This window comes from Herpailurus yagouaroundi, unplaced genomic scaffold, assembly GCF_014898765.1.
Source record: "Herpailurus yagouaroundi ecotype Mexico unplaced genomic scaffold, PumYag 200, whole genome shotgun sequence".
Taxonomy (NCBI): Eukaryota; Metazoa; Chordata; class Mammalia; order Carnivora; family Felidae; genus Herpailurus; species Herpailurus yagouaroundi.
In genome coordinates this window covers 4,532,670-4,560,093 of record NW_024412431.1, presented here as the reverse complement: position 1 = coordinate 4,560,093, position 27,424 = coordinate 4,532,670, and the positions used below count along the sequence as shown (strand labels likewise).

Genomic DNA, 27,424 nt, shown 5'->3' with positions numbered 1-27,424 from the left:
GCGCCACCCAGGCGCCCCGCAAACGCAGAGGCTTTTAAGGAGGGACGTGCTTGAAGAAGTGTGGACAGAGGTGAGGGAGCCCGCAAGGCAGGGGGGCACTCAGGAGCTGGCAATAACGGAGAGAGCCTTTACCACCCTTGAGCTGTAGCATTGGCATGGGGAGGGCTAGAGCCAAGGAGGGCTGGAGCTATGGGGGAGGGGCTGCCTGGCAGGAGCCGTCCTGGCGGAGGGACCCAGCCACTCACCAGAGACGGGGCAGCAAAGCGGAGGGGAACTGGGGAAAAACTGTCCTGTCTTCCTTCTCCCGGCTCTGAGTTCCTGCAGGTGCCTCCCATTGGCTGAGAGCAGCAGGAATCCAGGGGGCCCGGGAGCTGGGTGATACTCAGAGGAGGGAAGGGCAGACGATGGGTCTGGCAGGGGCGGGGTGGGCACGTGGAGAACCACTTTCTCAGGAGGAGATGCTCAGAAAATAAATAGACCGTCAACAAATACTTGCGACGAGCGCTCCCAAGGAAAGCAGCGGGAGGCAGCGACGGGGAGGAGAGGTGGCGTGGGGGGTGGGATCTGGGGGGTGGGATCTGCCTCGGCTGGGGATGTCACGGAGGGACACCAAGGGCAGCACGTTGAGTGGCCCTGAGGACGGGTCAGAGGCCATTCTAGGTGGCATTCTAGGTTTGGCCATGGCGACTACCTCGATCCTCACAAAACGCCCCTGATGGGCACTGTGATTGCTCCCATTTCACAGATGAGGTTTTCTAAGGTTGTAGGAGTTCCTTGTGGAAAGCGGTGGCGGGGGTGGGGGGGAGCTCAGATGGTCCCCGATGCGCATTTTGTCACCCGAAATCTGACCCACTGGTTTTCAGTTGTATAGGTAGAGCTATCTCGTTCATTTATTAATTCATCTGATGTTTCTTTTGTTTTTTTAAGGCAGTGTTATCTTTTTTAAAGTTTTTTTGAGAGAGAGAGAGAGTGAATGGGGGAGAGGAGCAGAGAGAGAGAGAGACAGAATCTTAAGCAGGCTCTACGCTCAGTGTGGAACCCAATGGGGGACTGGATCCCACAATCCTGGGATCACGACCTGAACCAAAATCAAGAGCCGCATGATCAACTGACTGAACCACCCAGGCGCCCCTAGCTGACATTTCTTGAGGGCTTAACAAGGCTAAATAAAACTGGTTTTTGTACTCGAGGGGTCTTATGCGAAGAAACACGTAAAGGTAGCTTGTTCAGACCGTTTGTACATAGCAGCCAAGAATTTTATTTGGTTGTATGTAAAATAAAATACTGCGGTGACCCGAGGACCTTTTTTTTTTTTTTTCTCATGATCCATCCCAAAATGGCTGCTGTAGCTCCAGACATCACATCTGCATTTCAGGCAAGAAGAAGGTGGAAGGACAAAGGCCAGTTAAGACCGGTGCCCTTCTGTTTCACCGGCCAGCATCGTTCACGTGGCCGTACCTCCCCGCAGAGGAGCCCAGGAAATGTAGTTCCGAGAGCTGGAGAAGAAGGCGTGAGTGGATAACGGGTGGGCCGCCTCCGATCCTTCTTCAGCTTCCTTACGTTTGTCTTTGCGTTCAGACGATCCCCGGTCTTCTAGAGGGTAGATGAAGGAATGATAACGTTAGATTAAACAGATCTTCACACAAGAGGCAGAGGCTTTGCCTTTCTCCATAGTCTCCCTGATGGCGTTTTATTGGCTTCGATAGCTGCGGCAGCTTAGTTCAGGGTTTTTCTGGGGAAATTCCCAGAGAGCAGGGTTTATCTAAACTACCTAATGTGCGGCGTTTGCAAATAATTATTAATAGATGTTTGCATTTTCGTTCTTTGTGAGTGCTGCTGTGGGGTGATTCTGTAATTCAAGAGGGTCGTGGCCGTGTGGCTTGCTACCCTTCCCACGCTACCCCGCCCGCAGCCTCCTCCATCAGGCTGCTCAGTGTCAAAATCCCCGAGGCGTCCTTGACTCCTGTCCTTCACGGCCACCCCACGTCCGATCCGTAAGCAGCGCCTGTCTGCTCTGCCTTTAAAATATAGGCAGAAATAACCCTGCAGGGCACCCACCTGCTCAAGGCCCCCATCATGGACCGGTGCTGTCGCCTCTTCTGCAGACGCCCAGCTTTGCTTTCCTTCTCTCTCGGCTCCAGCGGCCGGGGAGAGACGGCGAACGCCTGAGTCGGTTCACGTCTCTCCTCCTCCCAGCACCCTTTGCGGTCCCCAGTTTACTAAGAATGAAAGCCCGAGTCCTCACTGCAGTCCGTAAGGCTCTGCACGTTCTACCCTTATCGACTTGTCTGTACACACGGAGCATGTTCCTGCCGCAGGACCTTTGCACGTGCTGCCCCCCCCCCCCCAGCCTGGGATGCTCTTCCTGCAGATGTCTGATGGCTCCCTCCTTCACTTCCTTCAAGTTTCTGCTTGCATATTACCTTACCACGGAAGCTTCCCTGGCCATCCTGTCAGTAAGTCACCCCACTTCGGTCCCCATTCCCGATGTAGGTTTCCTCACCGCATCTGCCGTATTACGAAATTATTTGTTGATTGGCCATTGTCCCCTGTTAGAATGTCCCTTCAATGAGGGCAGGGATGTGAGGCCATGTGGCTCTGCGCTGTGCCCCAGGTGCCTAGAACAGCTCCTGGCACACAGTAGGTGCTCAACAAATGTCTCTCTATACAAATTGTAAATGTGTATTTGTTTTTGAGAGAGAGAGAGAGAGCATGTGAGCAGGGGAAGGGCAGGAAGAGGAGACAGAGGATCTGAAGTAGACTCCACAATGACAGCAGAGAGCCTGGTGCGGGGCTCGAACCCACGAACCGTGAGACCGTGACCTGAGTTGAGGTCGGACGCTTAACTGACTGAGCCACCCAGGCGCCTCTCAACGAATATATTTAATATGTGAAGCAGGGCATATTTGTATGGCCAGTCTGGAAAGACACTACATCCGATCCAGTTTGCACCTGGGTGGCCGAGTCGCTTAAGCTTCTGACTTCGGCTCCAGTCATGATTTCGCGGTTTGTGGGTTCGACCCCCGCGTCGGGCTCGGTGCTGACAGCTCGGAGCCTGGAGCCCGCTTTGGATTCCGTGTCTCCCTCTCTCTCTTTTTCACGTTGTCGTCGATTCACATCGTTTCGAGTCATTTCGTCGCGTTTCAGACAACCATCAACAACCTGAGATAAACATTGGCAAACTCGTCGATCTGATGGGCTCCGGAGCGATGTTTGTGCTAGTCTGGAATGGATCGTTGTTGTTTTTTTAAAATTTTTTTTTAACGTTTATTTTTTTTTAATTTTTTTTAATGTTAATTTATTTTTGAGAGAGAGACAGACAGAGCATGAATGGGGGAGGGTCAGAGAGAGGGAGACACAGAATCTGAAGCAGGCTCCAGGCTCTGAGCTGTCAGCACAGAGCCCAACGCGGGGCTCGAACTCATGGACCGCGAGATCATGACCTGAGCCAAAGTCGGACTGAGCCACCCAGGCGCCCCGGGAAGGGATCATTGTGAAGTTGTTGGTTCATTAGCGAGAATGTTTATGTTAGGATGACGTCGGCTTCCCTAAGCTCTTAACCGTGTGGTTATAGGGATAATGAACCATATAATGAATACTCAGATGATGAGGAACTATTGTATATAAAACATATTTCTGCTATAATTACCTCTATCAAATAAAAGCCCGGGGGTGGGGCGGCCAGACAGAAATACCACGGAATACCCCCAATGTTTGTACTGGGGCAGTCAGGGGACAGTGGCTTAAATTTGTTTTTGATGGGGCACCTGGGTGGCTCAGGCAGTTAAGCACAGGACTCTTGATTTTGGCTCAGGTCAATCTCACGGTCGTGAGATCAAGCCCCACACCAGCCTCTGTATTGAGCCTGAAGCCTGCTTAAGATTCTCTTTCTTCCTCTGCCCCTCTCCCCTGCTCATGCTCTCTCTCTCTCTCAAAAACAATTTTTTGTCTCTCTGACATGCTGTGTAGACTATCTCATTTAATCCTTGCGACCACCAAAGAAGTGAACACTGTAATCTCCCATTTCGTAAATGGACACCCTGAAGCCAGAGAGGTTGGGCAACTTGCCCAAAGCCACACAGCTCAGCCACACATCATGCTGCCTTGTAACCCATCTGCGAGCCCAACTGAAATCTCTTTCTCGGGGCGACCTGGGTTTTTCCTGGAAATGGGAACTCCTAACACCGCGAGACACGTTCTTGAGCGACCATCTCAGGTGGGAGAGTGAAGGGATTCCTGTGATGAAAGCATCTCCTCCACAAAAGACCCAGATGATGCCCGGGGAAGGAATAAAAGAGACGCGGAAAAGAGGCTTAACCTTCTGTCAAGTCAACCCCTGTGGTGTCTCTGTGGGACCCCACGCGTTTGCGCAGCCTGAACAGAAATGCATTCGTGTTTCTCTCCGCAGGTACTTCTGCGATGGAACTTTTAGTCCCTTCGGAGGAGTGGCGTTGGAATCTCTTTTCCGTTACCTTTGTTTGTCTGTGTCTCTGACGAGTCCTTCCCTGCGTTTGACCTCCTTATTTGGGGAGCGTGGGAGGCTTCCTTTGGACGCGAGATAGAATTCCACCCGACGCGCAGTATAGACCATCAAGGGAACCGGTGCTTGGGTCTTCGCTCCCCTGTGCCCGGTGCATCCCGCACGGGGCGTCACTCACCCCTTCCGTGACGCTCCGGGGCACGTCCTGCTTTCATCTCCGTTGTGCCGCAAAGGCAGTTGAGGTTCAGGGAGGATCAAGGATGTCTCATCCTAAAATAGGGAGGAATGGTATTGTCGTTCTTTGGTGCTGCTTCTGGGCGGGGAAACCATCTCTGTGACGTTGAAGGTCTGGTTCTAGGTCACGGAGCTCGGTCGTGTGCAGAGCTGGGGTGACTACCCAGACGGACGATGTCCAATAGAAATACAACAGCAGGGGCACCTGGGTGGCTCTTAGGCCACTGACTCTTGATTGGGTGGAATAGAGACATTAATAATGAGATATTTTGCGTTTTGATTCTTGTACTAAGTCTTTAAAATCTGCTGCGGATTCTTATACTTCTGTCTTGATTTGGATCAGTCATATTTCAGGTGCTCAGTGGCCACCTGAGGCTTGTGGCCGTATTTTGGGGAGAGTGAGTCCGAATCTTCTATAAGTAGTTCTGGGATTTTTCTGTTACACGATGAAGTTAGGGCAGCACATATGTTGGGGGTTCCTGATTTATATTCAGCTTTTATCCTGCAGTCCCCTTCAATATTTTTCTTGTAGAAGGAAGGAAGGAAGAAAAAGAGAGAAAGGAGAAGGGGTATAGGGAAGGGGAGACGAAGGAAGGCAAGAGAGGAAGGACGGTGCAGAGAAAGAAAGAAAGGAGGAAGGGGGGGGAGGGGGCGGGGGAAGAAGGGAGAGAGGGAGGGAGGAAGGATAGAACCTCCTCTGGCCCCCAGATCTTGAAAGAGGTAACAGACTCTGTCCAACTCCATTGTCTTAGTTTGGGTTCCCCCCAGACGCAGATCTGGAAGCCAAGAGGCAGCTGCTTTGGGGGCAGATCCCAGGACAGGCTGGCAGAGGAGGCAGAGGAGGGAAAAGTGATGGAGGAGCCACCAGTCAAGACGCCGTGAGCGACGGTCCTCTGTTACCAGCGGGGACCTCTAGTGGGCAGCAGAGAGCACCTGCCTCCCCGCGACCACACCCCAGGACCCAGAGAGCTGGGGTCCTTATCCAGCAACTTCCGTGGCAGCGGTTGATGGATGCATCCCAGCCTGCCGTGTGGACACTGTGGTGGCCAGAGAAAGCCCCTCCCCGACCACACCGGTGACGCCCCTGCCTCCTCGTAACTCAAAAGCGTTTCTTCCCCATCGCAAGCCCTCCTTAACTCCAAGCGTGTTAACGTTGTGACAGTCGGGGCGCCGCATGGGACGTGAGGTTGTTTCTCTGTTGTCACCTCAGTGACGGAACAGGCAGAACAGCTATGGAAGGACATCGCCGACGAATGCGGATATTTACATGTGACCCCGCAGGCACCTGTGTGCTCCCGCATTTGTGTCTCCCCGTGCTTAACTCTTGCCGCCCCCTCTCTTGTTGTGGTGTGTGTGTGTTTCCTGTTTTCTTTTTCAGTCGTTGGTCAAGACCGAAGAAAATAAAACGGGCAAGTGTACCCCGGGCAAACTGATGCCGCTGTGAATCTAAGCAGGTGTCAGCGCCCGATTTCTCCCTTCTCGGTCCCCAGCCCCTTCCCTTCTCCCTATGGTGACATTGTTTGCATTTGGTCTTTGGTTTATTCCTTTCCTTCTTCTTAAAAAGTCAGCGCAAGTGTCTTTAAACGTTCACGTCTTCCGTCTCTCTCTCTTAAAGATCGTTCTCATTCTGTACTTCCCCACAACGTCCCCCTTTCGCTTTCTGGGGCGGTGGGTTTCTTTTTTTTTATTCTTTAATTTTTTAATGTTTATTTTTGAGAGAGAGGGCGAGCAGGGGAGGGGCAGGGAGAGAGGGAGACACAGAATCGGAGGCAGGCTCCAGGCTCCGAGCTGTCAGCACAGAGCCCGACGCGGGGCTTGAACTCACGGACCACCAGATCATGACCTGAGCCGAAGTGGACGCTCAACCGACTGAGCCACCCAGACGCCCCTGGATTCCTGTTTTGACCTCTCTTGGCTGCTGGGGCTGGAGCGGTGAACAGGATAGGCAGGACCTGGGGGGCCCCAGAACTCAAAACATTTTAAGGGACACGCTGTGAATTTACGGGAGAACAAGCCTCTCAGGCGAGTTCCAGAAGACGAACGCATTAGCCGTGGGCTTTGAGTGTTTTGACTGCGCCTCCCAGGGCTGGCCGATCACTAGACGCAGTAAAGGACTCACCAGCGCACACGCGTTCCAACTGCAAACCCACCAACCCGAGCCCACGCCCCGCACCTCCTCTGTGGGGCTCTCGCACTCAGGGCCACCTACCCTGATCACCCCAGCGCCAGGTACCAGACAATCAGGGACAGCCTGGTGTCCCAGAGCCCTGGAGTCATTGGGACCAGCCAATCCTGAGCCTGCTTATTCCACTCTGCCCCTTCCCTGGGGAAGCCACACTACAGGGTCTTGGTTTTCTTACAAAAATGATCTCTACCTGACATGTGATAGATCTACCCGAGTTCACTCGTTGCTTTCTGGTTTCTCTGTCCTTAAAACATAAATTTCATATTTGTTCTATTCATGGCTCTGCGTATCCCTGATTGCCCGGGGGTAGGGCCTGATATTTAATAGATGCTCAGTAAACATTTATTGTAGGGGCGCCTGGGTGGCTCAGTCGGCTGAGTGACCGGCTGTTGAGTTCGGCTCAGGTCACGATCCCCCGGTTCATGAGTTCGAGCCCCACATCGGGCTCTGTGCTGACCGTGTGGAGCCTGCTTAGGATTCTCTCTCTGTCTTCTCTCTCCACTCCTACCCCGCTTGCTCTCTCTCTCTCAAATACAAAAAAACTTAAAAAAAAAAAAACCAAAAAAAAAAAACCCCAGTGCTCAGCCCAGAAGAACCACCATGGGGTTTCCCGAAGCAGATGTAACTCATTTGATTGAATCCCCCTTTGCTAACGTCTCAGGATCCACGTGAATATGTAAGTTAGCATTTAATCAAGCTCCCGACGTAACAGAGAGGTGAGATGCTGAATATAATTTGCAATTGCCTGAGAATATAGTAAGCTGGAACACCCTTGTTCCCATAATTAAGTGCGAGGTTCCTGTCGCCACGCGAGTCAAGAACGCCCCAGGTGGCTTAGGTGCAAAGGACACTGTTCCTTCCGGAAAAGTTCAAACGTAGCACAGAAGACGAGAGCCCAGAATAAGAGCCACCGTATTCCTACCGTCTGTCTTCAGTTGTTATTAACTCGTGACTCATCTTGTGATACTGAACCTAAACTTGTAACATAAGCTTACTTTGCCCATCAAAGCAGACCTTTGATTTGCTTTCACGGAACCCCGGGTTCCGTGAAAGCAAACCTCAGGCATCGCGTGATCTCATCTGTAACTATTTTAATACGCACTTCTGAAAAGCGAAGGGCTCTGCGGTCGCTGTGGGACGCGTGTATGGCCATTCCTTGAAATATCAAACATCAAATTACCGTATGCCCCGGCGTCCCGCCTTGGGATGAGGAATATGCCCCAAAGAGGGACGCAGAGAGATTTGTATACCCACGTTCGTGGGATTGTTCGCGATAACCAAGAGGCGGACGCAGCCCAGGCGCCCGTTGACAGATAAATGGAGAAAAGCAGTTCAGCCACACGCGATTCTTCAGCGTTAAAACGGAAGGAAATTCTGACGCCTGCTCTAACGTGGGTTAGACCCTTGGGGGCATAACGCCGAGGGAAACCAGCCAGTCGCAGAAGGACAGATGCGGTGTGATTCCACTTCATATGAGGTCCTTGGAGGAATCAAATCCCTAGAGACAGAAGTTAGAGTGACAGGTCCAGGGGCTGGAGGAGGGGGCCAGGAATTCATTTTCAGTGGAGAGGATGGAGTTCTGGAGGTGGACCGTAGTACGACAGTGCGAATGTATCCAGGGCCTCTGACCTGGGCACCTAAAAATGGCCAGGATGGGGGCGCCTGGGTGGCTCAGTCGGACTTCGCCCACGTCATGATCTCGCGGTCCGTGAGTTGGAGCCCCGCGTCGGGCTCTGGGCTGATGGCTCGGAGCCTGGAGCCTGCTTGGGATTCTGTGTCTCCCTCTCTCTCCGCCCTTCCTCCACTTACGCTCTCTCTCTCTCTCTCTCTCAAAAAATGAATAAACATTAAAAAATTGGTTAAGAGGGGCGCCTGGGTGGCTCAGCCGGTTAAGCGTCTGACTTGATTTCAGCTCAGGTCACGATTTTCATATTTTGCGAGTTCAAGCCCCCTCACCGGGACCTGCTTGGGGTTCTGTCTCTCCTTCTCTCTGTCCCTCCCCTGCTTGTGCTCTCTCTCTCTCTCTCTTTCTCTCAAATAAATAAATAAACTTAAAAAAATCAGATGGTAAGTTTTATGCGACGCATATTTTACCATAAAAGAAGACTGGCTCCTTTAAAAAACCCTGGCGGTATTCGTATGTGCGGGGGAACCAGGGTGGTACTTCTCAGTCCTTGTCTGGCTTTATGTCTGGCAGCGTTTGACCCTGGACTCCCCGTCCGTGGGGCTTCTGGATCACACGCCACCGTTTCCTTCTTCCTCCTTGATGGTACCTTCTCAGTCCCCACTAGAGGCTTCGGTTTCTCTGCTCTGCCTTTATTTTTTAAATATTTTTTAATGTTTTTATTTCTTCTTGAGAGAGAGAGAGAGAGAGAGAGACAGAGTGTGAGTGGGGGAAGGGCAGAGAGAGAGGGAGACGCAGAATCCGAAGCAGGCTCCAGGCTCTGAGCCATCAGCACAGAGCCCGACGCGGGGCTCGAACTCATGAGCCGTGAGATCGTGACCTGAGCCGAAGTCGGACACTTCACCGACTGAGCCACCCAGGCGCCCCTGCCTTTATTTTTTTTTAAGTTTATTTATTTTGAGAGAGAGAGCAGGGGAGGGGCAGAGAGACAGAGACAGAGAGACAGAGAGACAGAGACAGGGAATCCCAAGCAGGCTCCATGCTGTCAGCACGGGGCCCGATGCAGGGCTTGAACTCACGAACCGTGGGATCCCGACCTGAGCCGAAGTCCAAGAGTCAGACGTTTCACCCACTGAGTCGCCCAGGTGCCCCTCTGCTCTGCCTTTAAGTGTCCGCCCTTGTCACGAATCCCTCCTAAAGCCTCAACCCTCTCTGGGTCCATTGTCCGGGAACATTCCATCCGCCTTCCAAGGTGTCCATACTGATGGTCCCTGTGCTAATTTCCTGTAGCTGCCGTATTTACTACAAACTAGGTCGTTTAAAGCCACAGAAAATTAATTCTGTCACTCTTCTGGGGGTCAGAAGTCTCAAATCAAATGTCAGTGAGATCACACACAGGCTCGAGGGGAGAATCTGTCCCTTGCCTCTCTCTTAGCCTCTGGTGTTTCTGGCAATCCTCAGTATCCCTCAGCTCAGGGAAGCATCTCTCCAATCTCTGCCTCTGTCTCCATGTGCCATCCCCTCTGTGTCTGTGTCTTCTCTTTATCTCTTGTAGGGACACTTGTCATTGCATTTAGGGTCCACCTACAGAGTCCAGGATAAGCTCGTCTCGCAAAATCCTTAACTTGATGGCGTCTGTGGAGACACTTTTTCTAAATTAGATCACATTTTTAGGTTTTGGAAATCAGGATGTGGCCCGGTCTTTAGGGGCCACCATTCGACCCATGACAACTCCCAAATACGTGTCCCTGTTGGGATTTCTCTCCCGAGTCCGGAGCCGGGCTGCCAGCGGGCAAATCTGACTCCCAGGAGTACCCCAGTCTAATCGCGAGCAAATCGCAGACAAACCCAAAGTGAGGGGCACGCTACAAAATACCTGGCCAGATGTTCCTACAGATGATCAAGATTGTGAGAAACAAGGAAAGAAACCGTCACAGAGAAGACTAGGGAGGCCAGGTGACTCGATGGCAGGCGGCAAACAGGAAAGGTTATTAGCGGCAAGACTAGTGAGATCGGAGCATAGGGAGCGGAGGGCTTAGTTAGTAGCACTGTCCTGATGTGGGTTTCTTAGTATTTTTTTAAATTTATTTTGAGAGCGGGAGAGAGACAGAGTGCAAGCGGGGCAAGGGCAGAGAGAGAGGGAGACACAGAACCGGAAGCAGCCTTCCAGCTCCGAGCTGTCGGCACAGAGCCCGACGCGGGGCTCGAACCCGCGAACCGTGAGATCGTGACCTGAGCCGAAGTCCGATGCTTAACCGACTGAACCACCCGGGCGCCCCTGGTTTCTCAGTCTTAGCACATGTACCCGGGCTACGTAAGATGTTAACATGAGGGGGAAGCTGGGTGAAGGGCGTATGGGAACTCTCTCGTACTATTTTTTCCAGCCTTCGGTAAATCTGAAAGTCTTCCCAAGTAAGACGTTTGTTGAAAAAACTAAAAAGAAGCCAGTGCTGAATCAGTCTGGCTCAATGATACTCACAGACTGCGATTCCAGGTGTGGAAAGTTGACCTGCGGTGATTTTTAAAAAGCAGACTTTATTTTTTGGAGCCCACGTTTTAGATTCACAGCCCCACCAGAAGGTACATTTCCTCCAATTGATGAACACGCACCGACGCGTCCTTAACACCCCAAGTCCGTAGTTTGGTTACTTCCGGGTGTTGGCAGTTATGAAGAAAGCTGCTTCTAGACATCCGTGTGTAGGTCTTTGTGTGGATGTAAGTCTTCACCTCCAGTGGGTAAATACCAACGAGTGCCAGTTGCTGGATGGTGCGGGAAGAGGAAGTTGAGTTTGGTAAGCGGCCGCCAGCCTGTCTTCCGAAGTAGCCGTACCGTTTTGCCTTCCCGCCAGCAGCAAATGAGCGTTCCGGTTGCTCCACATTCTCGCCGGCATTTGACTTTGTCAGTGTTCTGGATCTGGGCCATTCTGAGGGGTGTGCGGAGGTATTTCCTTGTTTTAATTTGCATTTCCCTGAGGACGTGTATTGTGGGGACTCTTTCCATATGCTTGTTTGCCATCTGTGTATCTTTGTCAAGGTGTCTGTTGAGGTCTTTGGCTCATTTAAAAATCAAGTTTGAGTTCTTGGTATTGAGTCTGCACTTGCCTTTTATTCTCTCGACGGTGTCTTTTGCAGAGCAGAGCGTTTTCCTTTTAATGAAGTTCAGGTTTTCCATTCATCCCAAGGTCGCTTTGATTTTCTCCTATGTCATCTTTTAGGGGTTTTGCAGCATTACGTTTTCTATTTAGTCTGCGATCCATTTTAATTTATGTGACGAGTGTGAGATCTATCTGTGCTTAGATTTCCTTCATTTTTATGTGGGGATGTCTAGTTGTCGAAAAGTCAATTTTCCCCATTGTATTTCCTTTGCTCCTTTGTCAAAGGTCAGTTGACTGTATTTATGTTGGTCTATTCTGAGCTCTCTCTCTCGTTCCATTGACCTATGTGTCTGTTCTTTCACCAATATTATACTGTGTTGATTACTGTGGCTTTTTGGTAAGTCTTGAAGTCGAGTAGCATCGGTCCTCCAACTTTGTTCTTCTCCCTCAGTGTTGTTTGTATTGGCTATTCTGGGTCTTTTGCGTCTCTGTATACACTTAAAAATTTTTGTAAATGTTTATTTATTTTTGAGACAGAGCATGAGTGGGGGAGGGGCATAAAGAGAGGGAGACACAGAATCTGAAACAGGCTCCGGGCTCTGAGCTGTCAGCACAGAGTTCGACTCAGGGTTCGAACCCACGAACCGTGAGATCGTGACCTGAGCTGAAGTCGGACGCTTAGCCAACTGAGCCACCCAGGCGCCCCTGTGTAAACTTTAGAATCAGTTTGTCAATATCCACAAAATAACTTGCTGCAATTTTGATGGGGATTGCATAGAATCTGTAGACCAAGTTGGGAGGAACTGGCATTTTGATTATATTGAGTCTCGCCATCCATGAACATGGACTGTCTTTCCAGATTGTGGTGGTTTTGACAAAAGTCCATTTACCTTTTCTTGAGTGCTTGTTGTGTGGTAGTCATTGGGCTACGTGCCTAGCTGCTTGATCTGAATTAATCCTTACAGGAACCTGTGGGGTAAGATTTGTGTCTCCATTTTACACACAAGGAAACTGTAGTTCAGAGAGGCTGAGTGCTTTTCCAAAAACACACAGCTAGGAAGAAGTGCCACAGCTAGGATTTGAACCCCACTCTGCATCCAGAGATAGGCTCACGCCTCATTTGTTTTTGGAAATTTGTAGGGCATGTACTTCTTTAAAGTTATGTCTGGAGTGACAGCCACATTCCGTCTCTGGATTCAGTCTTACTGCCTACATCGTGACCCACAAATGTCTGGATCATACGATCTGGTTTTTGTCATTTATACCCTCCGTCTCCCAGAGATCTTGGTCCTCATTCCCTGACTGGTATCCAGACCAGAAGGCAGAGACCAAATATCTTTTGGCTGATCCATTTTCGCAACTCAACATGACTGGCTTAGCTGGTAATTGTTTTAGAAGCCAAATGAATGCGATCCACAGTTACTTATTTGGGGCACCTATTTCAGAGATGCTAGCCCTGTTCACTGGAATAACATTCTCAAAGCCAGTATGGTAATGCTGCTGCTGATTGATAAATGAAACTTCCAGCTGGCAGATGTGTTAAAGATTAGAACCAATGGCTGAGACTGATTTCCGGAGGCCTGCTGCTAAGCCGCTTCTATGATGCTAATGAGATTCTGTGTCGTTCTACCTGGTCAACATTAGTAATTTGGATGAATGGGGAGCAAGGAACTGCCAACTGCAGTCATTCGAGAAGCCTGTGAAGATTTCTTGCTCACCCATCCCCGTTGGCTAGGTGATAGTAAGATATTAGAGATTCATTCCTTCGGCTAGCTGCATTTTGTTGTTGTTGTAGTTCTCTGTAAAGTGAATCCGTAGGATAATGCCCGTGGGGGCCTGTCACACTTTTGGGTGCCTGAGTTTTGAGTTCATTCTAGAAAAGGGTGATAGAGCAATTGAGGGGGTTGGAGGAGTTGGGATGATGCTGAGGAAGGAGAGGTATACTCAAACATGTCGAACTTCGTAGTCAGGTGAGTTTGGGGGATGTCATTTGGTGGGGGGAAAGGGTAGACTCTCCTGGCACTTTGGTGGGGAGCATTTGGAAATGTGCGTGGATATCTGTGCTTGTCACAGGATTGGGGTGCAGATGACACTTAGCAGGCATGGGCCGGGCGTACTAAACAGCCCACAAGGTACCCGACAGCCCCGAACGACAATCTTTCCACCACAGTCGCCACAAATGCCCCGCTGATAGTTCTAGAGAATGCCAAGACAGGGATGGCAAATTTGTCCCTTCCAGGGCAGTGACTGCCAAAGCTGGCCGTACCCCCAAGGACTTGCTGAATGAAAATCAGGGTAGAGGGGAGGGCCCAGGAGTCTGAATTTTTACAACACCCTGCAGGTGGCTCTGATAGGCAGCCAGCCTGCCTGCTCTCGAGGTGTGGGTTAGAGTGCTCCGGGGGACCGTTCTTCGTCTTCTAGTAAAACAAAACAAAACACAAGAACGGTGTCTGTTGCAGGGACTTCACAGTCAAAGTACACAGTGAGAATTACAGGCCACTATGACAAGTGGTGCCACATGGGATCTACATTCAGAAGGGTTACAGACGTTTGCTTCTCAAGCGTAGCGCACGTAGAAAACTGCGTAACTCATAGATGGGTGATTCTAGCGTGCGCGTGTGTGTATATATGTATCCTATGCCCATTCATCTGCTGATGGACCCTTAGGTGGCTTCCATACCTCGGCTATTGTAAATAACTCTGCAGTGAACATAAGAGGGACATGTATCTTCTTGTTCGGCCATGTGCACACTGTATATGTAGGAATCGTACACTATGTTCTACTGCGTGTCTGGGCCTTTTGGCTCTGCGTCATGATCGTGAGACGGACCCGTGCGTTTGTACGCAGCTGGGGAACCACCATTCCCGCTGCTTCCCCGGGACCGCACGTGCGAATGTTCCACGGCGCATTTAGTCCACTTTACTGTCGAAGGACATCGGGGACGTCCCCAGTGCTTAGCTAGTGGGAATGTGCTGCTGTTCACATTCTAGGGCGTGTCTTTCCGCGGACGCACGAGCTCGTCCCTCCTGGGCACGTACCCACGGGGGCCGATGCCGGACCGCAGGATATTCAGATGCCAAGTGTTGGTAGAAATGGCCAGCGTTCCCAAGGGGTTGTACCAGATTACACTCCGGCCAACAGAGCCCAAGTCCCATGTGGTTTCAGATCCATGGCGGGGGCCCGGTGAAGTTTTAAAACCTCTCTCAGCCTCAGTGTTTTCATCTGTAAACTGGGGCTTCTGTGAACACTCCGTAGAATCTTTACCCTGGTGTGGACTTTATCAGCGGGAGGCCACTCTTTCCTGAAAAACTCTGGGGTCTTTAGAAATCTGGGTAGGTGACACTCTTGTGACGAAACGCAATGGTCTTCTCAGGGAAGTCCACAAAAACAAGTAATATAAAAGTTCACTTTTCACGATGCAGTCTTCTTACACGACTGGCTGTTTGCATCCATGTACGTGGGGTTACTTTTCGTTTCACGTTGGCTCCCATTTGCCTTTGAGATACGAAACGACATCAGATACAAAAATCATTAATATTTGTCGAGAATCCTATATATACCATCTCCTTGCATCTGTGGTTGCTTGTTTTTTTTTTATTTTTTTATTTTTTATTTTTTTTTTCAACGCTTTTATTTATTTTTGGGACAGAGAGAGACAGAGCATGAACGGGGGAGGGGCAGAGAGAGAGGGAGACACAGAATCGGAAACAGGCTCCAGGCTCTGAGCCATCAGCCCAGAGCCTGACGCGGGGCTCGAACTCACGGACCGCGAGATCGTGACCTGGCTGAAGTCGGACGCTTAACCGACTGCGCCACCCAGGCGCCCCTGTGGTTGCTTGTTTTAATCATTTTGCCCATACCTCGACAAGCTAGAAAATCTTATTTATTTATTTATTTATTTATTTATTTATTTATTTATAGAGAGAGTGTCAGAGTGGGGGGGGGAGGGGAGAGGGATAGAGAGAGAGAAAGGGAAAATCTTAAAAAAAATTTTTTTTTTATGTTTATTTATTTTTGAGAGAGAGAGCACAAGTGAGGTGGGTAGGGGGAGGGTGGTGCAGAGAGAGAGAGAGAGGGAGGGAGACCCAGAATCCGAAGCAGGTTCCAGGCTCTGAGCTGTCAGCACAGAGCCCGATACGGGGCTTGAACTCGTGAACTGTGAGATCATGACCTGAGCCGAAGTCAGATGCTCAACCAACTAAGCCACCCAGGCGCCCTATGAGAGAGGGAAAATCTTAAGCAGACTCCACGCTCAGCATGATGCCCCCCTGCGGGGCTCAACCCCACGACTCTGGGATCATGACCGGAGACGAAATCAAGAGTCAGACACTCAACCAACTGCGCCACCCAGGCACCCCGAGTTAGAAAACTTGAAGGTGCTATATAAGCAACCTGTAAAAGCTGACTCATAGGCACAGAATGGGGAATTTATATAAAGATGTATCTTTTCTAGAATGTTCCAAAGAACTCAATTACTGATGGGGGCGGGGCACCAACTCAGATTCACCTAGCTAAGACTTGGAAAATAATTTGCCGCCTTCGTCCTCTTCCCCAACCCCTATCCGCATCCCTGCCTTCCAAATCTATACACTGCTTTCTGAAAATTCAGTGGTTTCTGGGTACATCTAGCTTGAAAGACAGTTTGGTGACATCTTATAGACCTGGGGACAGGCATACCCTGGGACCCAGAAATTCCATTCCTAGGGCTATTCCTACAGAAATGCATGCCTATAGGCACAAAGAGTATTTGAGGCAGGAATGTTGAAAGCCCCAACTGGAGACAATCCAAATGTCCATCAAGGGGATAATGGGTAAACAAATTGTGGCATACTCTTTCAATGGAATACTATGCAGCAGTGAGAGTGAACCAGTCAGCTACACGTAACAACAGATGAATCTTTTTTGTTTGTTTTTTACATTTATTTATTTTTGAGAGACAGAGTGAGACAGAGCACAAGTGGGGGAGGGGCAGAGAGAGAAGGAGATACAGAATCTGAAGCTTGCTCCAGGCTCCGAGCAAGCGGTCAGCACAGAGCCTGACGCGGGGCTCGAACCCACGAACTGTGAGATCATGACCTGAGCCGAAGTCAGTCATTTAACCAACTGAGCCACCCAGGCGCCCCAGCAGATGAATCTTAAAGACATGACACTGGACCAAAGAAGCCGGACATCACGGGATACATACTGTGTGTCCAAAAAGATGCAAAGTGGAGCTGTATTGTTTAGGAATGCACAATAAGGTAGTAAAAGTATAAAGAAAAGCAAGATTATTAATACTGTAAAGTCACCATAGTGATTATTGCTGTGTGTGTGTGTGTGTGTGTGTGTGTGTGTGTGTGTGTGTGTTTGTGTTTCTGGGAAAGGGGCAATGTTCCATTTATAGCCCTGGACCTGGGTGTTAGTTTCAAGAGTATTCGTTTCAGGGCAACATCTTCACCTGTACATTTATGCTTTAGACATTTTTTCTGTGTGCTGATTCAATTTCGCAGTATACAAAGGGGAATGGGAAGTAAATTGCAGTGGTTCTGGAAAGAAGCGAACACCACGCCCCAAATACCACCGGGAAACCCTGTCCAGCCAACTAGGACCTGGCTTAATGATCTGCCGCTGGCAGTTAAGATTTGCCGCCTCTGGAATCTTTTCAAAGATGAGCCGGACCTTTTATGCCAGCTTGCAGGGCCTCTGTGATTTGAAACTTTGACAGAAGTACCCCCAGACCGTTCTCCTCAAAATTGTGTCCTCTGCTAAACAGACCAAATTTGTTTAGGGACTGACTGCACCCCTAGACTCCAATCCCCCCTTTTTTTTTTATCATGAAGTTTCTTCCTCCCAAGCTCCTCTTTGCAAGATGCCGAGAGCGTCCGGTTGTCTGCAACCGAAATGGAACCCGTTGGAAAACAAGGTTTCCTCCCAGGGGAGGAGGAATCTGTCGTCCCGACTCCCCCCCGCCCCCCCCCCCCAGCCTCCCGACCATCCAGCTCTCCCCTCTTCTCCCCTACAAACTCCGCTGAGCCGGGTCCCCTCGCGCCTCCGCGATTGGTCGCGGGCCATCATGTGTCGGCATTCTGGGTGGGTCTTTCTCCCGTTCAACTCATCAGTCGCTCCTCTTTGGAGCTTCGCTGGCTAGTGGTTTAGACCTTTGAGCCCATTTTCCCTCTTCCTTCCTCTTCCCCCACCCCTCCCCACCAGTCTTATTTTAGCAAAACCTAGAAGAGAAGGAGGAGGAGGAGGCATTGGGGGGTGGGGGGTGGGGGGACGCCAGGCACTGCAGCATCCGGGAGCAGCTATTGAGTGGCTAAGCGAACGGCGCATACCTCTCTCTCCCTCTCTCTCTTTTTCCCCTGTTGGGAATTTTCAGGATTTCATTGCTGCAATTTAACCCCGAGATGAGGCACGGTTAAGCGAAAGGCTGCGTGCGCGCGCGCCCGCGCGAGCGCGCGCACACACACACACACACACACACACTCCTTCGTGAGCAGAAGAGGCAGCCGCTCGTGATTCAGGAAGAAAAAAAAAATCACCTGCACCCTGCGGCTTCAAGACTCCTTAAGAGCCCCTCCGGAACGTTTCCCTCCCCCTCCCCTTCTTTCCTTTCCCGTTAATATTCATTTTCCTTTAATTTCATTATCATTATCATTATTATTATCATTATTTTTGGCTACAGATCTTTGAGCATTTTTAAGGTCTAGGAACTCAAGCAAAACAGAAAGGGGGATTTTTTAAAAATTTTGGGGGCTGCCCTCCCCCCCCTCCCGCAAAGACCTCGTTTTTATTTTTATTTTTTCAATAAAAATTTTTTTTTCCTAATGGGCCGAGCGCACTCCTTTTGCAAGATGCCAGCCTGACCCGGACCTCGGAGGAATTTGAAGCTTCCACTGCGTCCCGGGGGGGGCGTCCTTTGCAAACCGTTCGCGTCTTAAAGGGGGTGTGCGTTGTTTTTTTTTTTTTTTTTTAACTGTCTTTTTTTTTTTTTTTTTTTTTTTTTTCCGGAGTGGGTGGACTGGGGATTGCCTGGATTCCTTCCTCGGTTATTTTTTGCCTCGCTTCCCTCTCCCCTCCCCCCTCCCCGGCCCCCGCGCCCCGCCCCCGCACCCTCCTCCCGCCCCTCCTTCTCCGGGGTCAGCCAGGAAGATGTCCCGAGCCGCTATCCCCGGCTGGGGCCGGGCAGCCGCCTTGTGAGCCCCCGACCCGAGGCGCCGAGCCGCCGCCGCCCGATGGGCTGGGCCGTGGAGCGTCTCCGCAGTCGCAGCTCCAGCCGCCGTCTTCACAGCCCCGGCAGCATCGGCATCGGCATCGGCGGCGGCGGCGGCGGCGGCGGCGTCTTCCGCATCGTTCGCCGCAGCGTAACCCGGAGCCCTTTGCTCTTTGCAGAATGGCCCGCTTCGGAGACGAGATGCCGGCCCGCTACGGGGGAGGAGGCTCCGGGGCAGCCGCCGGGGTGGTCGTGGGCGCCGGAGGCGGGCGAGGAGCCGGGGGCAGCCGGCAGGGCGGGCAGCCCGGGGCGCAAAGGATGTACAAGCAGTCAATGGCGCAGAGAGCGCGGACCATGGCCCTCTACAACCCCATCCCCGTCCGACAGAACTGCCTCACGGTCAACCGGTCTCTATTCCTCTTCAGCGAGGACAACGTGGTGAGAAAATACGCCAAAAAGATCACCGAATGGCCATATCCTTTGCCCGAACCCGGCAGCGAACCCCGGCAGCTGCGCCTCCCCCCTCCTCCCTCCGCTTCCCCTCTTCCAGGCTGGGAGAGAGACCCGGGGGTTGATGGGAGGTGGGGGGGTCTTCCAGGGGCTGGGAGAGGGGGCACCGGGGAGGAGTGTGGAGAATCTCTCCACCCCGAGCTGGGTTGAGCTACCGTGGAGGCTTGGGGTGGGGGGAGCCGGGGGGAGCCGGGGCAGCCGGGGGAGCGGATTCCTCCTAAGGACCGATTCCGGAATGAGGGCTGGGCCCTGGGGTCGTCACAGGGGCCTGGGTGGGGGGGGCTGCAGGGCCAGGTCCGGGTGGGTCAGAGTCTTCCCAAATGAGCATGGACCCGGCCGGGGCCTGGGCTCTCTCTCTGGCCAAGGCAGGAGAACCGTGGGGGGCTCCGGCCGGGTTTCCTTAGGTGCCCCTCGCTGGAATCCGCCGGAGCCTCCAGGAGCCCCATCCCAGCTCCCTGGCTTCTCCACCCCTGCCTTCCCTGAGGAGGAGGGGGCCGCTCTCTGAGGGCAGGGCGTTAGAGGGTGCCCAGGGCCAAGAGCTAGTGGACGAACATGTGGCCTTCACACTGAGGGGCCAGCGCTGGTCCTAGGTAATATCCCCGGCCGGGCCACCGGCCCGGATCCGGGGAAGGCAGTGGTGGGTTGGGGGACACTTCTGCTGCCTGTGTCTGCCAACCACTGCTCAGGGTCTCCATCATCGTTTGGGGTGTACAGAGCATCCCATTTGCCCCATCTAGGGCCCCGAACGGAAAGACCCAGATGGACCGTTTCAATAAGAAAGATAGGGCAAAGCGGAAATGGAGCGGCAGGTCCTTCCTAGGGTAGAGTGTCAGGCCGTGGGTTGGATTCCGCTTCTCCCACCCTAGGGAGCCGGGAGGGGACACCGGGAGAATCAGCCTCCATGTGGACACCTCCAGCAGGTAAACGCCTTTTTTTTTTTTGTTTTTGTTTTTTTGTTAAATCGAAGGTCCAGAGGAAGTAGGTGAAGACCACATTTTTCTCTATGGAGATGCTATCAAAATGCAGATCCCCCTTGTGTTTCTTTAAATCTGTGCCTGCTTGAAATAAACCTTGAGGAGGGCTTAACATCTGTTAAGATGTAGGCAGGCAAGGATGGGTAATTAGTTGGGCTTTCTAGCAGTTATTTAAGCGTGACCCAGATTCCAAGTGGGGGGACGCACCCTGCCCCCCAGGCTGACTGGCCACTGTGCCATATGCCCAAATGTGCTGTTCGTCGGGTTGGTTCCAACTGGCTGCCTTCCGGGTACAAATGAACGGGGCTGGATGAGCCCCCGTGCCATCATCTTTGGTTTCCACTGCTCTGTGCTCAACGGGGCTGGGCCTCAGGTGGTCCCAGGGTTGCTTGTTTGGGGAGCTGTGTGGCCGGTGGAGTCATTTTTAGGCAGACTCAAAATCGAACCAGCTTGCGGCTTGTGGGGGCTGCAGTTGTAAGAGGGCTCTGAGGTTTTGGAGTGTGTGAACAGTCTGCTTTTGAGGGTGGTGGAGATTAGGAGGCTTGGCTGGGGTCTTTCTGGAGGGCCACACCCCTAAGCGTGAGGTCATCTTGATTGGTGCGCGAAGCAGGAGCCCGGTGGCTGCCTCCCGAGTTCCAGGAGCCCGGTGGCTGCCTCCCGAGTTCCAACCTCATGAAGACCCACTGAGATACTCAGGGGTCTTGTGATCACTCTGCCGGCCTCCCCCCAGCCCCCACTCCACCAGGGAGTGATGGGGGCTTGGGGGTGGCAAGGTTCAATGTGTGCACGCTCAGATAACTCCGGGGGGGTGTCCAGGAGGGGTTCACTGGGCTGACAGGTTTCCATGTTGAAAATGGCTTTGGATTGCCTTCTGGAGCCTGGATTTGGAGTCTTCTAAGAGGAAAGGAAGGAGGTGGGAGTCCTAACGTTGTGTCCTTAGCTCACCCCGTCCAGCCTGAATCCTGCAGATCAGGGGGCTGCTGGGGAGGGAAGGGATTGCTCGCGACCCCTCAGAGGGAAGATCTGTGGGGCGAGACGCGGGTGAATTGGGAGCGTTCTGTTAGTTCTTTAGGTTTTCTGTGGCTTTCTTGCTCTTGGTAGCTTTGTGATGAGTTTGTGCATTTTGCCGTCTGCAGACAGTTTTTATTCTTTGGCCCGAGGTAGCAAACACATTATACAGCCCCGCTCTGGAAGGAAGAGCTCCCCATCCCCCAATCTGTCACCAAGCAGGGTAATCCAGGTCTGAGCTTTCTGGGTGGGGGGTGGGTGAGGGGACAGAGAGCTGGGCCGGGGGGGGGGGGGCGCTGGGGATAAGAGAATCGGGGCTGGAAATGCTGACGAGTGAAGGCGCCAGGGCAGAATGTTTGCTTCTATATCCAAACGCTTCTGCCGTTTAAAAAGCTGTATTCGAGTACTTACTCCGAACTTTCAGAAGAAAGTCTAATATACGCATACAAAAGTACACAAGTCAAGTCCAGCTTCATACGTGCTCACAAAGTGAACGCGGCCGCACCACCAGTGCCCAGGGCAAGAAAAAGGATGTGACCGGCTCCCCAGAGGCCCCCCCCCCCCGGCCCCTCTCCCCCCGGCTCACACCACAGGGCTAACCACTACCCTGACTTCTAGCCCCACAGATTCATTTTCCCCCATTTGAACTTCCTGCCTGTGGAGTCACAGGCTGTGTTTCTCTTGCTCCATAGCACGTCCGCGAGATTCGCCCCGTTGCTGCAAGTGTTGGTTGGCGGTGGTTCTTTCTCCTCGCCGCGTGGCGTTTTGCCGTGTGACTCCACCGCTGTGGGCTCGGCCCCTCTGCTTTTGGGGGGCCATTTGGGTAGTTCCCAGATTGTGCTCTCAGGGACATCCTCGTGCACGTCTTTGGGTGGACTTTTTCTGGTTTTGTTTTTGTTTTAAACCTCTCTCGGGTCTCTCTACCTAGGAGTGGAGCTGTCCCTGCTCTGCTTTGATGCACGCGTGGCAGGACGTGTATTTGGAAGTGGCACTCCCTGGGGGCTGCGGCTGAATCCAGAAAGCACCTTCTTGACCGTCTCGTGGAGGAGGAGTGAGCGAATGTTTTTGCGCACTTGGCTGTATGCTCGCGGGGCCCAAGAGTGTTACTTCTAAATGCAAATTCCAGCATGGCACGCCGGCGGAGGGCACAGCCTCGCATTCTCCGTGCTCTTGGGCGCATTGCCACCGCAAAGCCTTCTGCCCTTCTGCACCCTGCTCTCAGGGCAGCTTGAGCTGGAAGCCGGCAATGAGAATCGGGTGTCTCTCATTCGTTTTAGTGCTCTCTTTTTAAGCAAGAAAACCCAAGTGGGAGCTTTAGATGTTCAGTTTGACACGGCCACCTTTTCCTCTTGGAGGATGCTGTTGACCACGCGCATTGGGTTCCGTGTTTTCGTTGATCGGGCGTCTGATTTCAGTACGGCCGGGAGGGGCTCTGGGGCTGGCTTCGAAAGAGCTCGAATCTTGTCAGTTCACTAAGGTGCGTCTGTCAACCTTGCTGGAGCCCCCACTTAATGCCACTCAGTCCTTCTGATGTGCTACCAAAAGCCAGTGTGACTGTCAGCTTCCCCCAGTCCTGCCGATGTCAGCAGATCTCCCACTGAGCGCGGTGTAGGAATTTGGGCCATTGCAAGAGCCACAGAGCCAGGTCTCTGTGCTGTCACACTCGGTCCCCTGCACCGCACACGGGGTTCCAGCTTCTCACCCTTGTTTCCCGCAGTCTGCCCAATAAGCCGAGTCCCATCACCTCAGGGAACCTACAGACGTTGGCCGATGGGTGTTCCCCAGTTTTTTCCAAGAGGAATGTTCTCTATGGGAAACAGAGGGAGTCCCGGGAGAAGTTGGAGCGTGTTATGAGGCTCCCCTTGTCCTGAGAAGTAGAACGTGCTAGAAGGTACCATTGTAGAAGGCAGGGCAGGGTGATCCCACGGATCCTTCTTCTAGATGAGCGTGGCTGGTATTTCCAGAGGAGCAAAATTCGGGGAAGTAGGAATCAGTGTGGCTTTTGCGTTGGGACTGTTTCTCCCCCTACAAAGGTGCAGTTTCTCCTCTGCAAGCCCCAGGCCCCAGAAGCTCTGAAAACCAAAAGGTCGGATCATATAGGGGTAAAAACCTACCTTGAATTGGCCTGAGTTTTTAGGTTTCGTGTACAGCTTGAATTTATCCCTCTTGGGGTGCGTTTTGGTGCAGAAACGTTACCGACGCTGGGTCATGGGGTGCTGTTCCCGCTCTGTGGCGCTTTCCAAACGTTCACATGTGTGTGACGATCATCTTGTTAAAATGGTGATTCTCGTCCAGCGGGTTTGGGGTGGGGCCCGGGGTTTTGCTTTCCTGGGCTGTTGGTCCGCGGGTTACACTGGGAGTTACTTTTTTCTTCTTTTTCTCCGAGATCGGGTTTATTGAGATATAAACTACTGATAGGAAAATTCACCCTTTCTGCCTACAGGACCGTGAGTTTTGGCACATGCATGCAAAAAAAATCACGTAGCCACCACCAGAATCAGGATGCGGAAGCTTCGGGGCGCCTGGCTGGCTGAGTCGGTGGAGCTCTTGATCTCGGGGTGGCGAGTTTGAGCCCCACGTTGGGTGGAGAGATTACTTAAAAATAAAGTCTTAAAAAAAAAAAAAAGAGAAAGATGGGGGACGGTTTCAGCATCCCAGGAGATACCCTAATGCCCTTCTAGGTCAGCACTGCCTGAGACCCTTACAAGCGCCCGTCTATTTTTCATCTTTATATTTCTGCCTTTTCCAGGAGGTCGTATAAATAGACTCATACCGAATGTAGCCTTCGGAGCCTGGCTTTTGTGCAGCCGTTGAGATCCATTCATGTCGTTGTGCGTATGAGTAGTTGATTTCTTTTTAGTGCTGAGTAGTATTCCATGGCTGGACCAGAGTCTGTTCATCCGTTTCCCAGTTGAAGGGCATTTGGGTTGCGTCCAGCGGGGGCGATTATGACTAGAGCCGCTGTAAACGTTGGCAGTCGGGTTTTAGTGGGAACACTGGGAATGGATGTTGCATTTCTCTTGGGTAAGTAAATAGCCAGGAGTCAGATTGCTGGGGTGTGAGGTGGAAAGTATACGTTTAACTTGATAAGAGACCGCCAGGCTGCTTTTCGAAGCGGCTGTGCCATTTTCTGTTCCCATCCTCGTTATCCCTTCAAAAGCACCGAATCCTAACCTCCAGAGCACATCTGGCCTCTAGGGTTTAGATAAAGGATTGTGGGTGTGTAGACGGTGCCAGAAAACGGTAGCATTAAGGCCAGTCAGGGAAATGGGAAAGAGTCGGGGCGGGGGTCTCTGGTGTGGGAAACGGGGTCTCCTGCATGGTGCGTCCGTTCGGCCATTCGCAGTAAAAAGTCGGGCTTGAGGACCTGAGACTCATTCGTGCCCGTCACCCTGTTCCCCACGGCAGTCCCACCCCACCTGGCACAAAGGAAGTCCCCCGTAAGTGTTTGTCCAGTGAGTGCAAAAGCGCCTCTCATCAGCCGTATGCGGGCACACAGATGCCACTCTTTTAGGTTTCCGCTGGGTGTGAGGTGCGGGGGGTTGGGAAGACGGAGAGAGCACGTGTGCATGAGGGTATCAGGCCAAAGAAGGTCTCTGAAGTTAGGGTGCTTGAGAATTTGGGGAGCAGTGGACCTTTGAGGGTGAAGGCTTCCTTCAGGGGCTCGGGGGGGGGGATGTCTGCTGGGTGCTTGGGGCTTTTATAGCACCTCCTCCCCACCGGCCCCCAGTTGCGAGCACACATACGTACTCGCTCAACACGGGAAGGCACCACTGGGCAGGTGGGTTCGATCGAGAGATGGCTGAAGCCCCAGAGCCCCACAGTGACCACATTCTGGAGAATGCCAACGCAGCTCCCGAGGAAGGACGTGTGTGGTGCCACGAAAGATGACAGGGGAGCGGGGAACCGTTCTGTGCCCTGGGACAGCCAGGCCCGGGTTCCAGCGGCTCACCGGCCAGGCTCTTTGGGGGCCTCGGGGCCTCAGTTTCCTCATGTACGTGCTGAGGATCTTGCCTCTGGTAGCATCTCCCTTGGAGAACCCTCGGGGAGGTTAAGTGGGTTCATAAATGCTCCGCGCAGTTTCCGTCACAAAGACGCTCCAGGCTACATAAGCCATAATGTTGGACAGTGCTCCCCGCCCCCCTCCGGTGTTCTTTTCTGGAAACTTTGGCTAGAAACAAGGCTCTGGCTGGATTGGAGTGGGCACAAAGGGCCCCTCTGTGACTGGCCAATTTGGATTTATTAATCTGAGTGTGGCACTCTTTAAAGCACCCCTCAGATGTTCTGTGTTCTCTGTTCTCTCTGGAGGCTTTAAGGGGGAGAAGAAGCCATGCCCACTTGACCCATTTTTCTATTCCCTTCGGTCTCAGATAAAATTAATTTTCTCCCTCTCCCTTGATCCCTCCCTTTGTGGGTGACAAGGTGAGGGAGTTTTAAAGTGTATAATTAGCTTCCTTGTTCTCCCTTCCAGCCCATCTCCTTCTTTTGAGCCGGCCAAGAGTTTAGCCCAGGACGGAGACCACACGCCTTAGGACAGCTTCTGTGGCCAACCCAGGCCACCCGTTTGGGGTTAGAATGTGTCCCCGCCCTCCCCCCCCCCCAAATCCTGTCTTATGTTTCCCCTCTCCCTCACTTCCTAGGAGAATAGAGAAGGCAAGGAACGTTCCAGGAGAGGGAACCAGGGGGTGGGCTCTACAACTTGGGTTTCAGAAACCACTGGGCATTAGTCCTTGTCTGGAAAGGACGACCAGATGTCCCAGTTTGCCTAGGACTGTCCTGGTTTTAGCATCTCGGGAAAGCCGGTAGTTCTGGGCAAAGCAGGACACGGGTCACCCTACTGGGGAGTTCTTAACATCCACGAAGGGAGAGAGGAGGGGATCGTGAGACAGTGCCAGGAAAGGGGAAGACAGGTGGCTTTTTCCCCCTCTGAAGAGCTGAGACTTCTTATCGGAATGAATTGTGCTCTTGGAAGCTGCCCGTTTAAGGCAGCTAATGCGAGAGAGATCCCGGCTCTGAAGTGAAATTCCCGAGTTAAGTCCGGATCAAGTTTGTTGTCTCTCTTGGGTCAGAGATGGCTTTTATCTGCTGTTCAGACCGGGGGCGTCCTTGGAGCTTCCTTGAAGGTGCTCAGTGCTCAGGTCGGACCTGGGATTGGGAATTAGCACTCCCTCCCCCGAATGAGCCGTGAGGGAAACTCCTCTTCCTCGCCCACCTGCCAGTAAATAATATTCACGCTGTTCTGTTCTCATTTTAGGTCTGTGTGTAAAAAGTGTATATAATTTTAAACCAATTTTTAAAGTATTTTTATACAAGTAGCTTTTGCAGGAGGGCTAAGTCTGATTTCAAGAATACATTGACAGATCCGTCTTAGAGGAGAGACAGACCCTAGAACTTGCTGGCGGGAGGGAAGGGAGGGTTACGTGGTTTCTGACCTTCTAGAACCTGCCGTGTTCTTTTATCTCGCCCAACCTTTATTTTCTTTATTAAGAATAACGGGTGTGGGAGGCTATGCCGACTTTCGCTTGCTCCCGTGAAATGTTTGTGACACGTCATGGAGTCCACAGGAATGTTCTTGTCTGAGCGACAGCACCGGAGAGTGGAGGCTGAGAAGAGGCAGGGCCAGGGAGGTGACTTAGGGTGGGGGCAAAGCACACAGGGCTTGAGGATAGGTGACCCCCGTGCAAATCTCAGCTCCAGCCCACAGTACTGGAGCTTAGTCTCCCCATCTGTAAAATGGGCACAGCAGTCCTACGTCCGGGGAATCCTGGGAGGATTGAAAGATACCGTGCACAGAAAGCGTGTGGCATGCAGTGAAAAAGAAGGACTTCAGACCCACGACCGCGAGGGCTGGGACCGTGTGACCACCGCTCTGCCCCGAGCCCGGCACCTACGGGGGCTGAATGCATATCCGTGGGGTGTTTTCTTGTATTTCCCGCTAATAGCCTGTTGCTTTCATCCTATTCGAGGCTCACAACACACTCTCAATATTGTCTCTCCTGGCACTTACTTTCCCCCTTACTTATTGTAATAATGTATGGAAACGCTGCTTGACCAGGTACCAAAGTCAAGAGCTAAAATGATTGGGGCGCCCGGATGGCTCAGCCAGGAAAGTGTCTGACTC

At 52.1% G+C, this 27,424-nt stretch overlaps 1 protein-coding gene across 1 annotated transcript in view; it reads left to right on the top strand.

Annotated features, from left to right (window-relative positions):
- CACNA1A (calcium voltage-gated channel subunit alpha1 A) overlaps positions 1-27,424 on the top strand; it is a 270,223-nt gene that overhangs the window by 53,347 nt on the left and 189,452 nt on the right. The window contains exon 3 of the mRNA XM_040450093.1: positions 18,991-19,284. Coding sequence (XP_040306027.1) covers positions 18,991-19,284 — 294 coding nt within the window. The remainder of the gene's footprint in view (positions 1-18,990; positions 19,285-27,424) is intronic.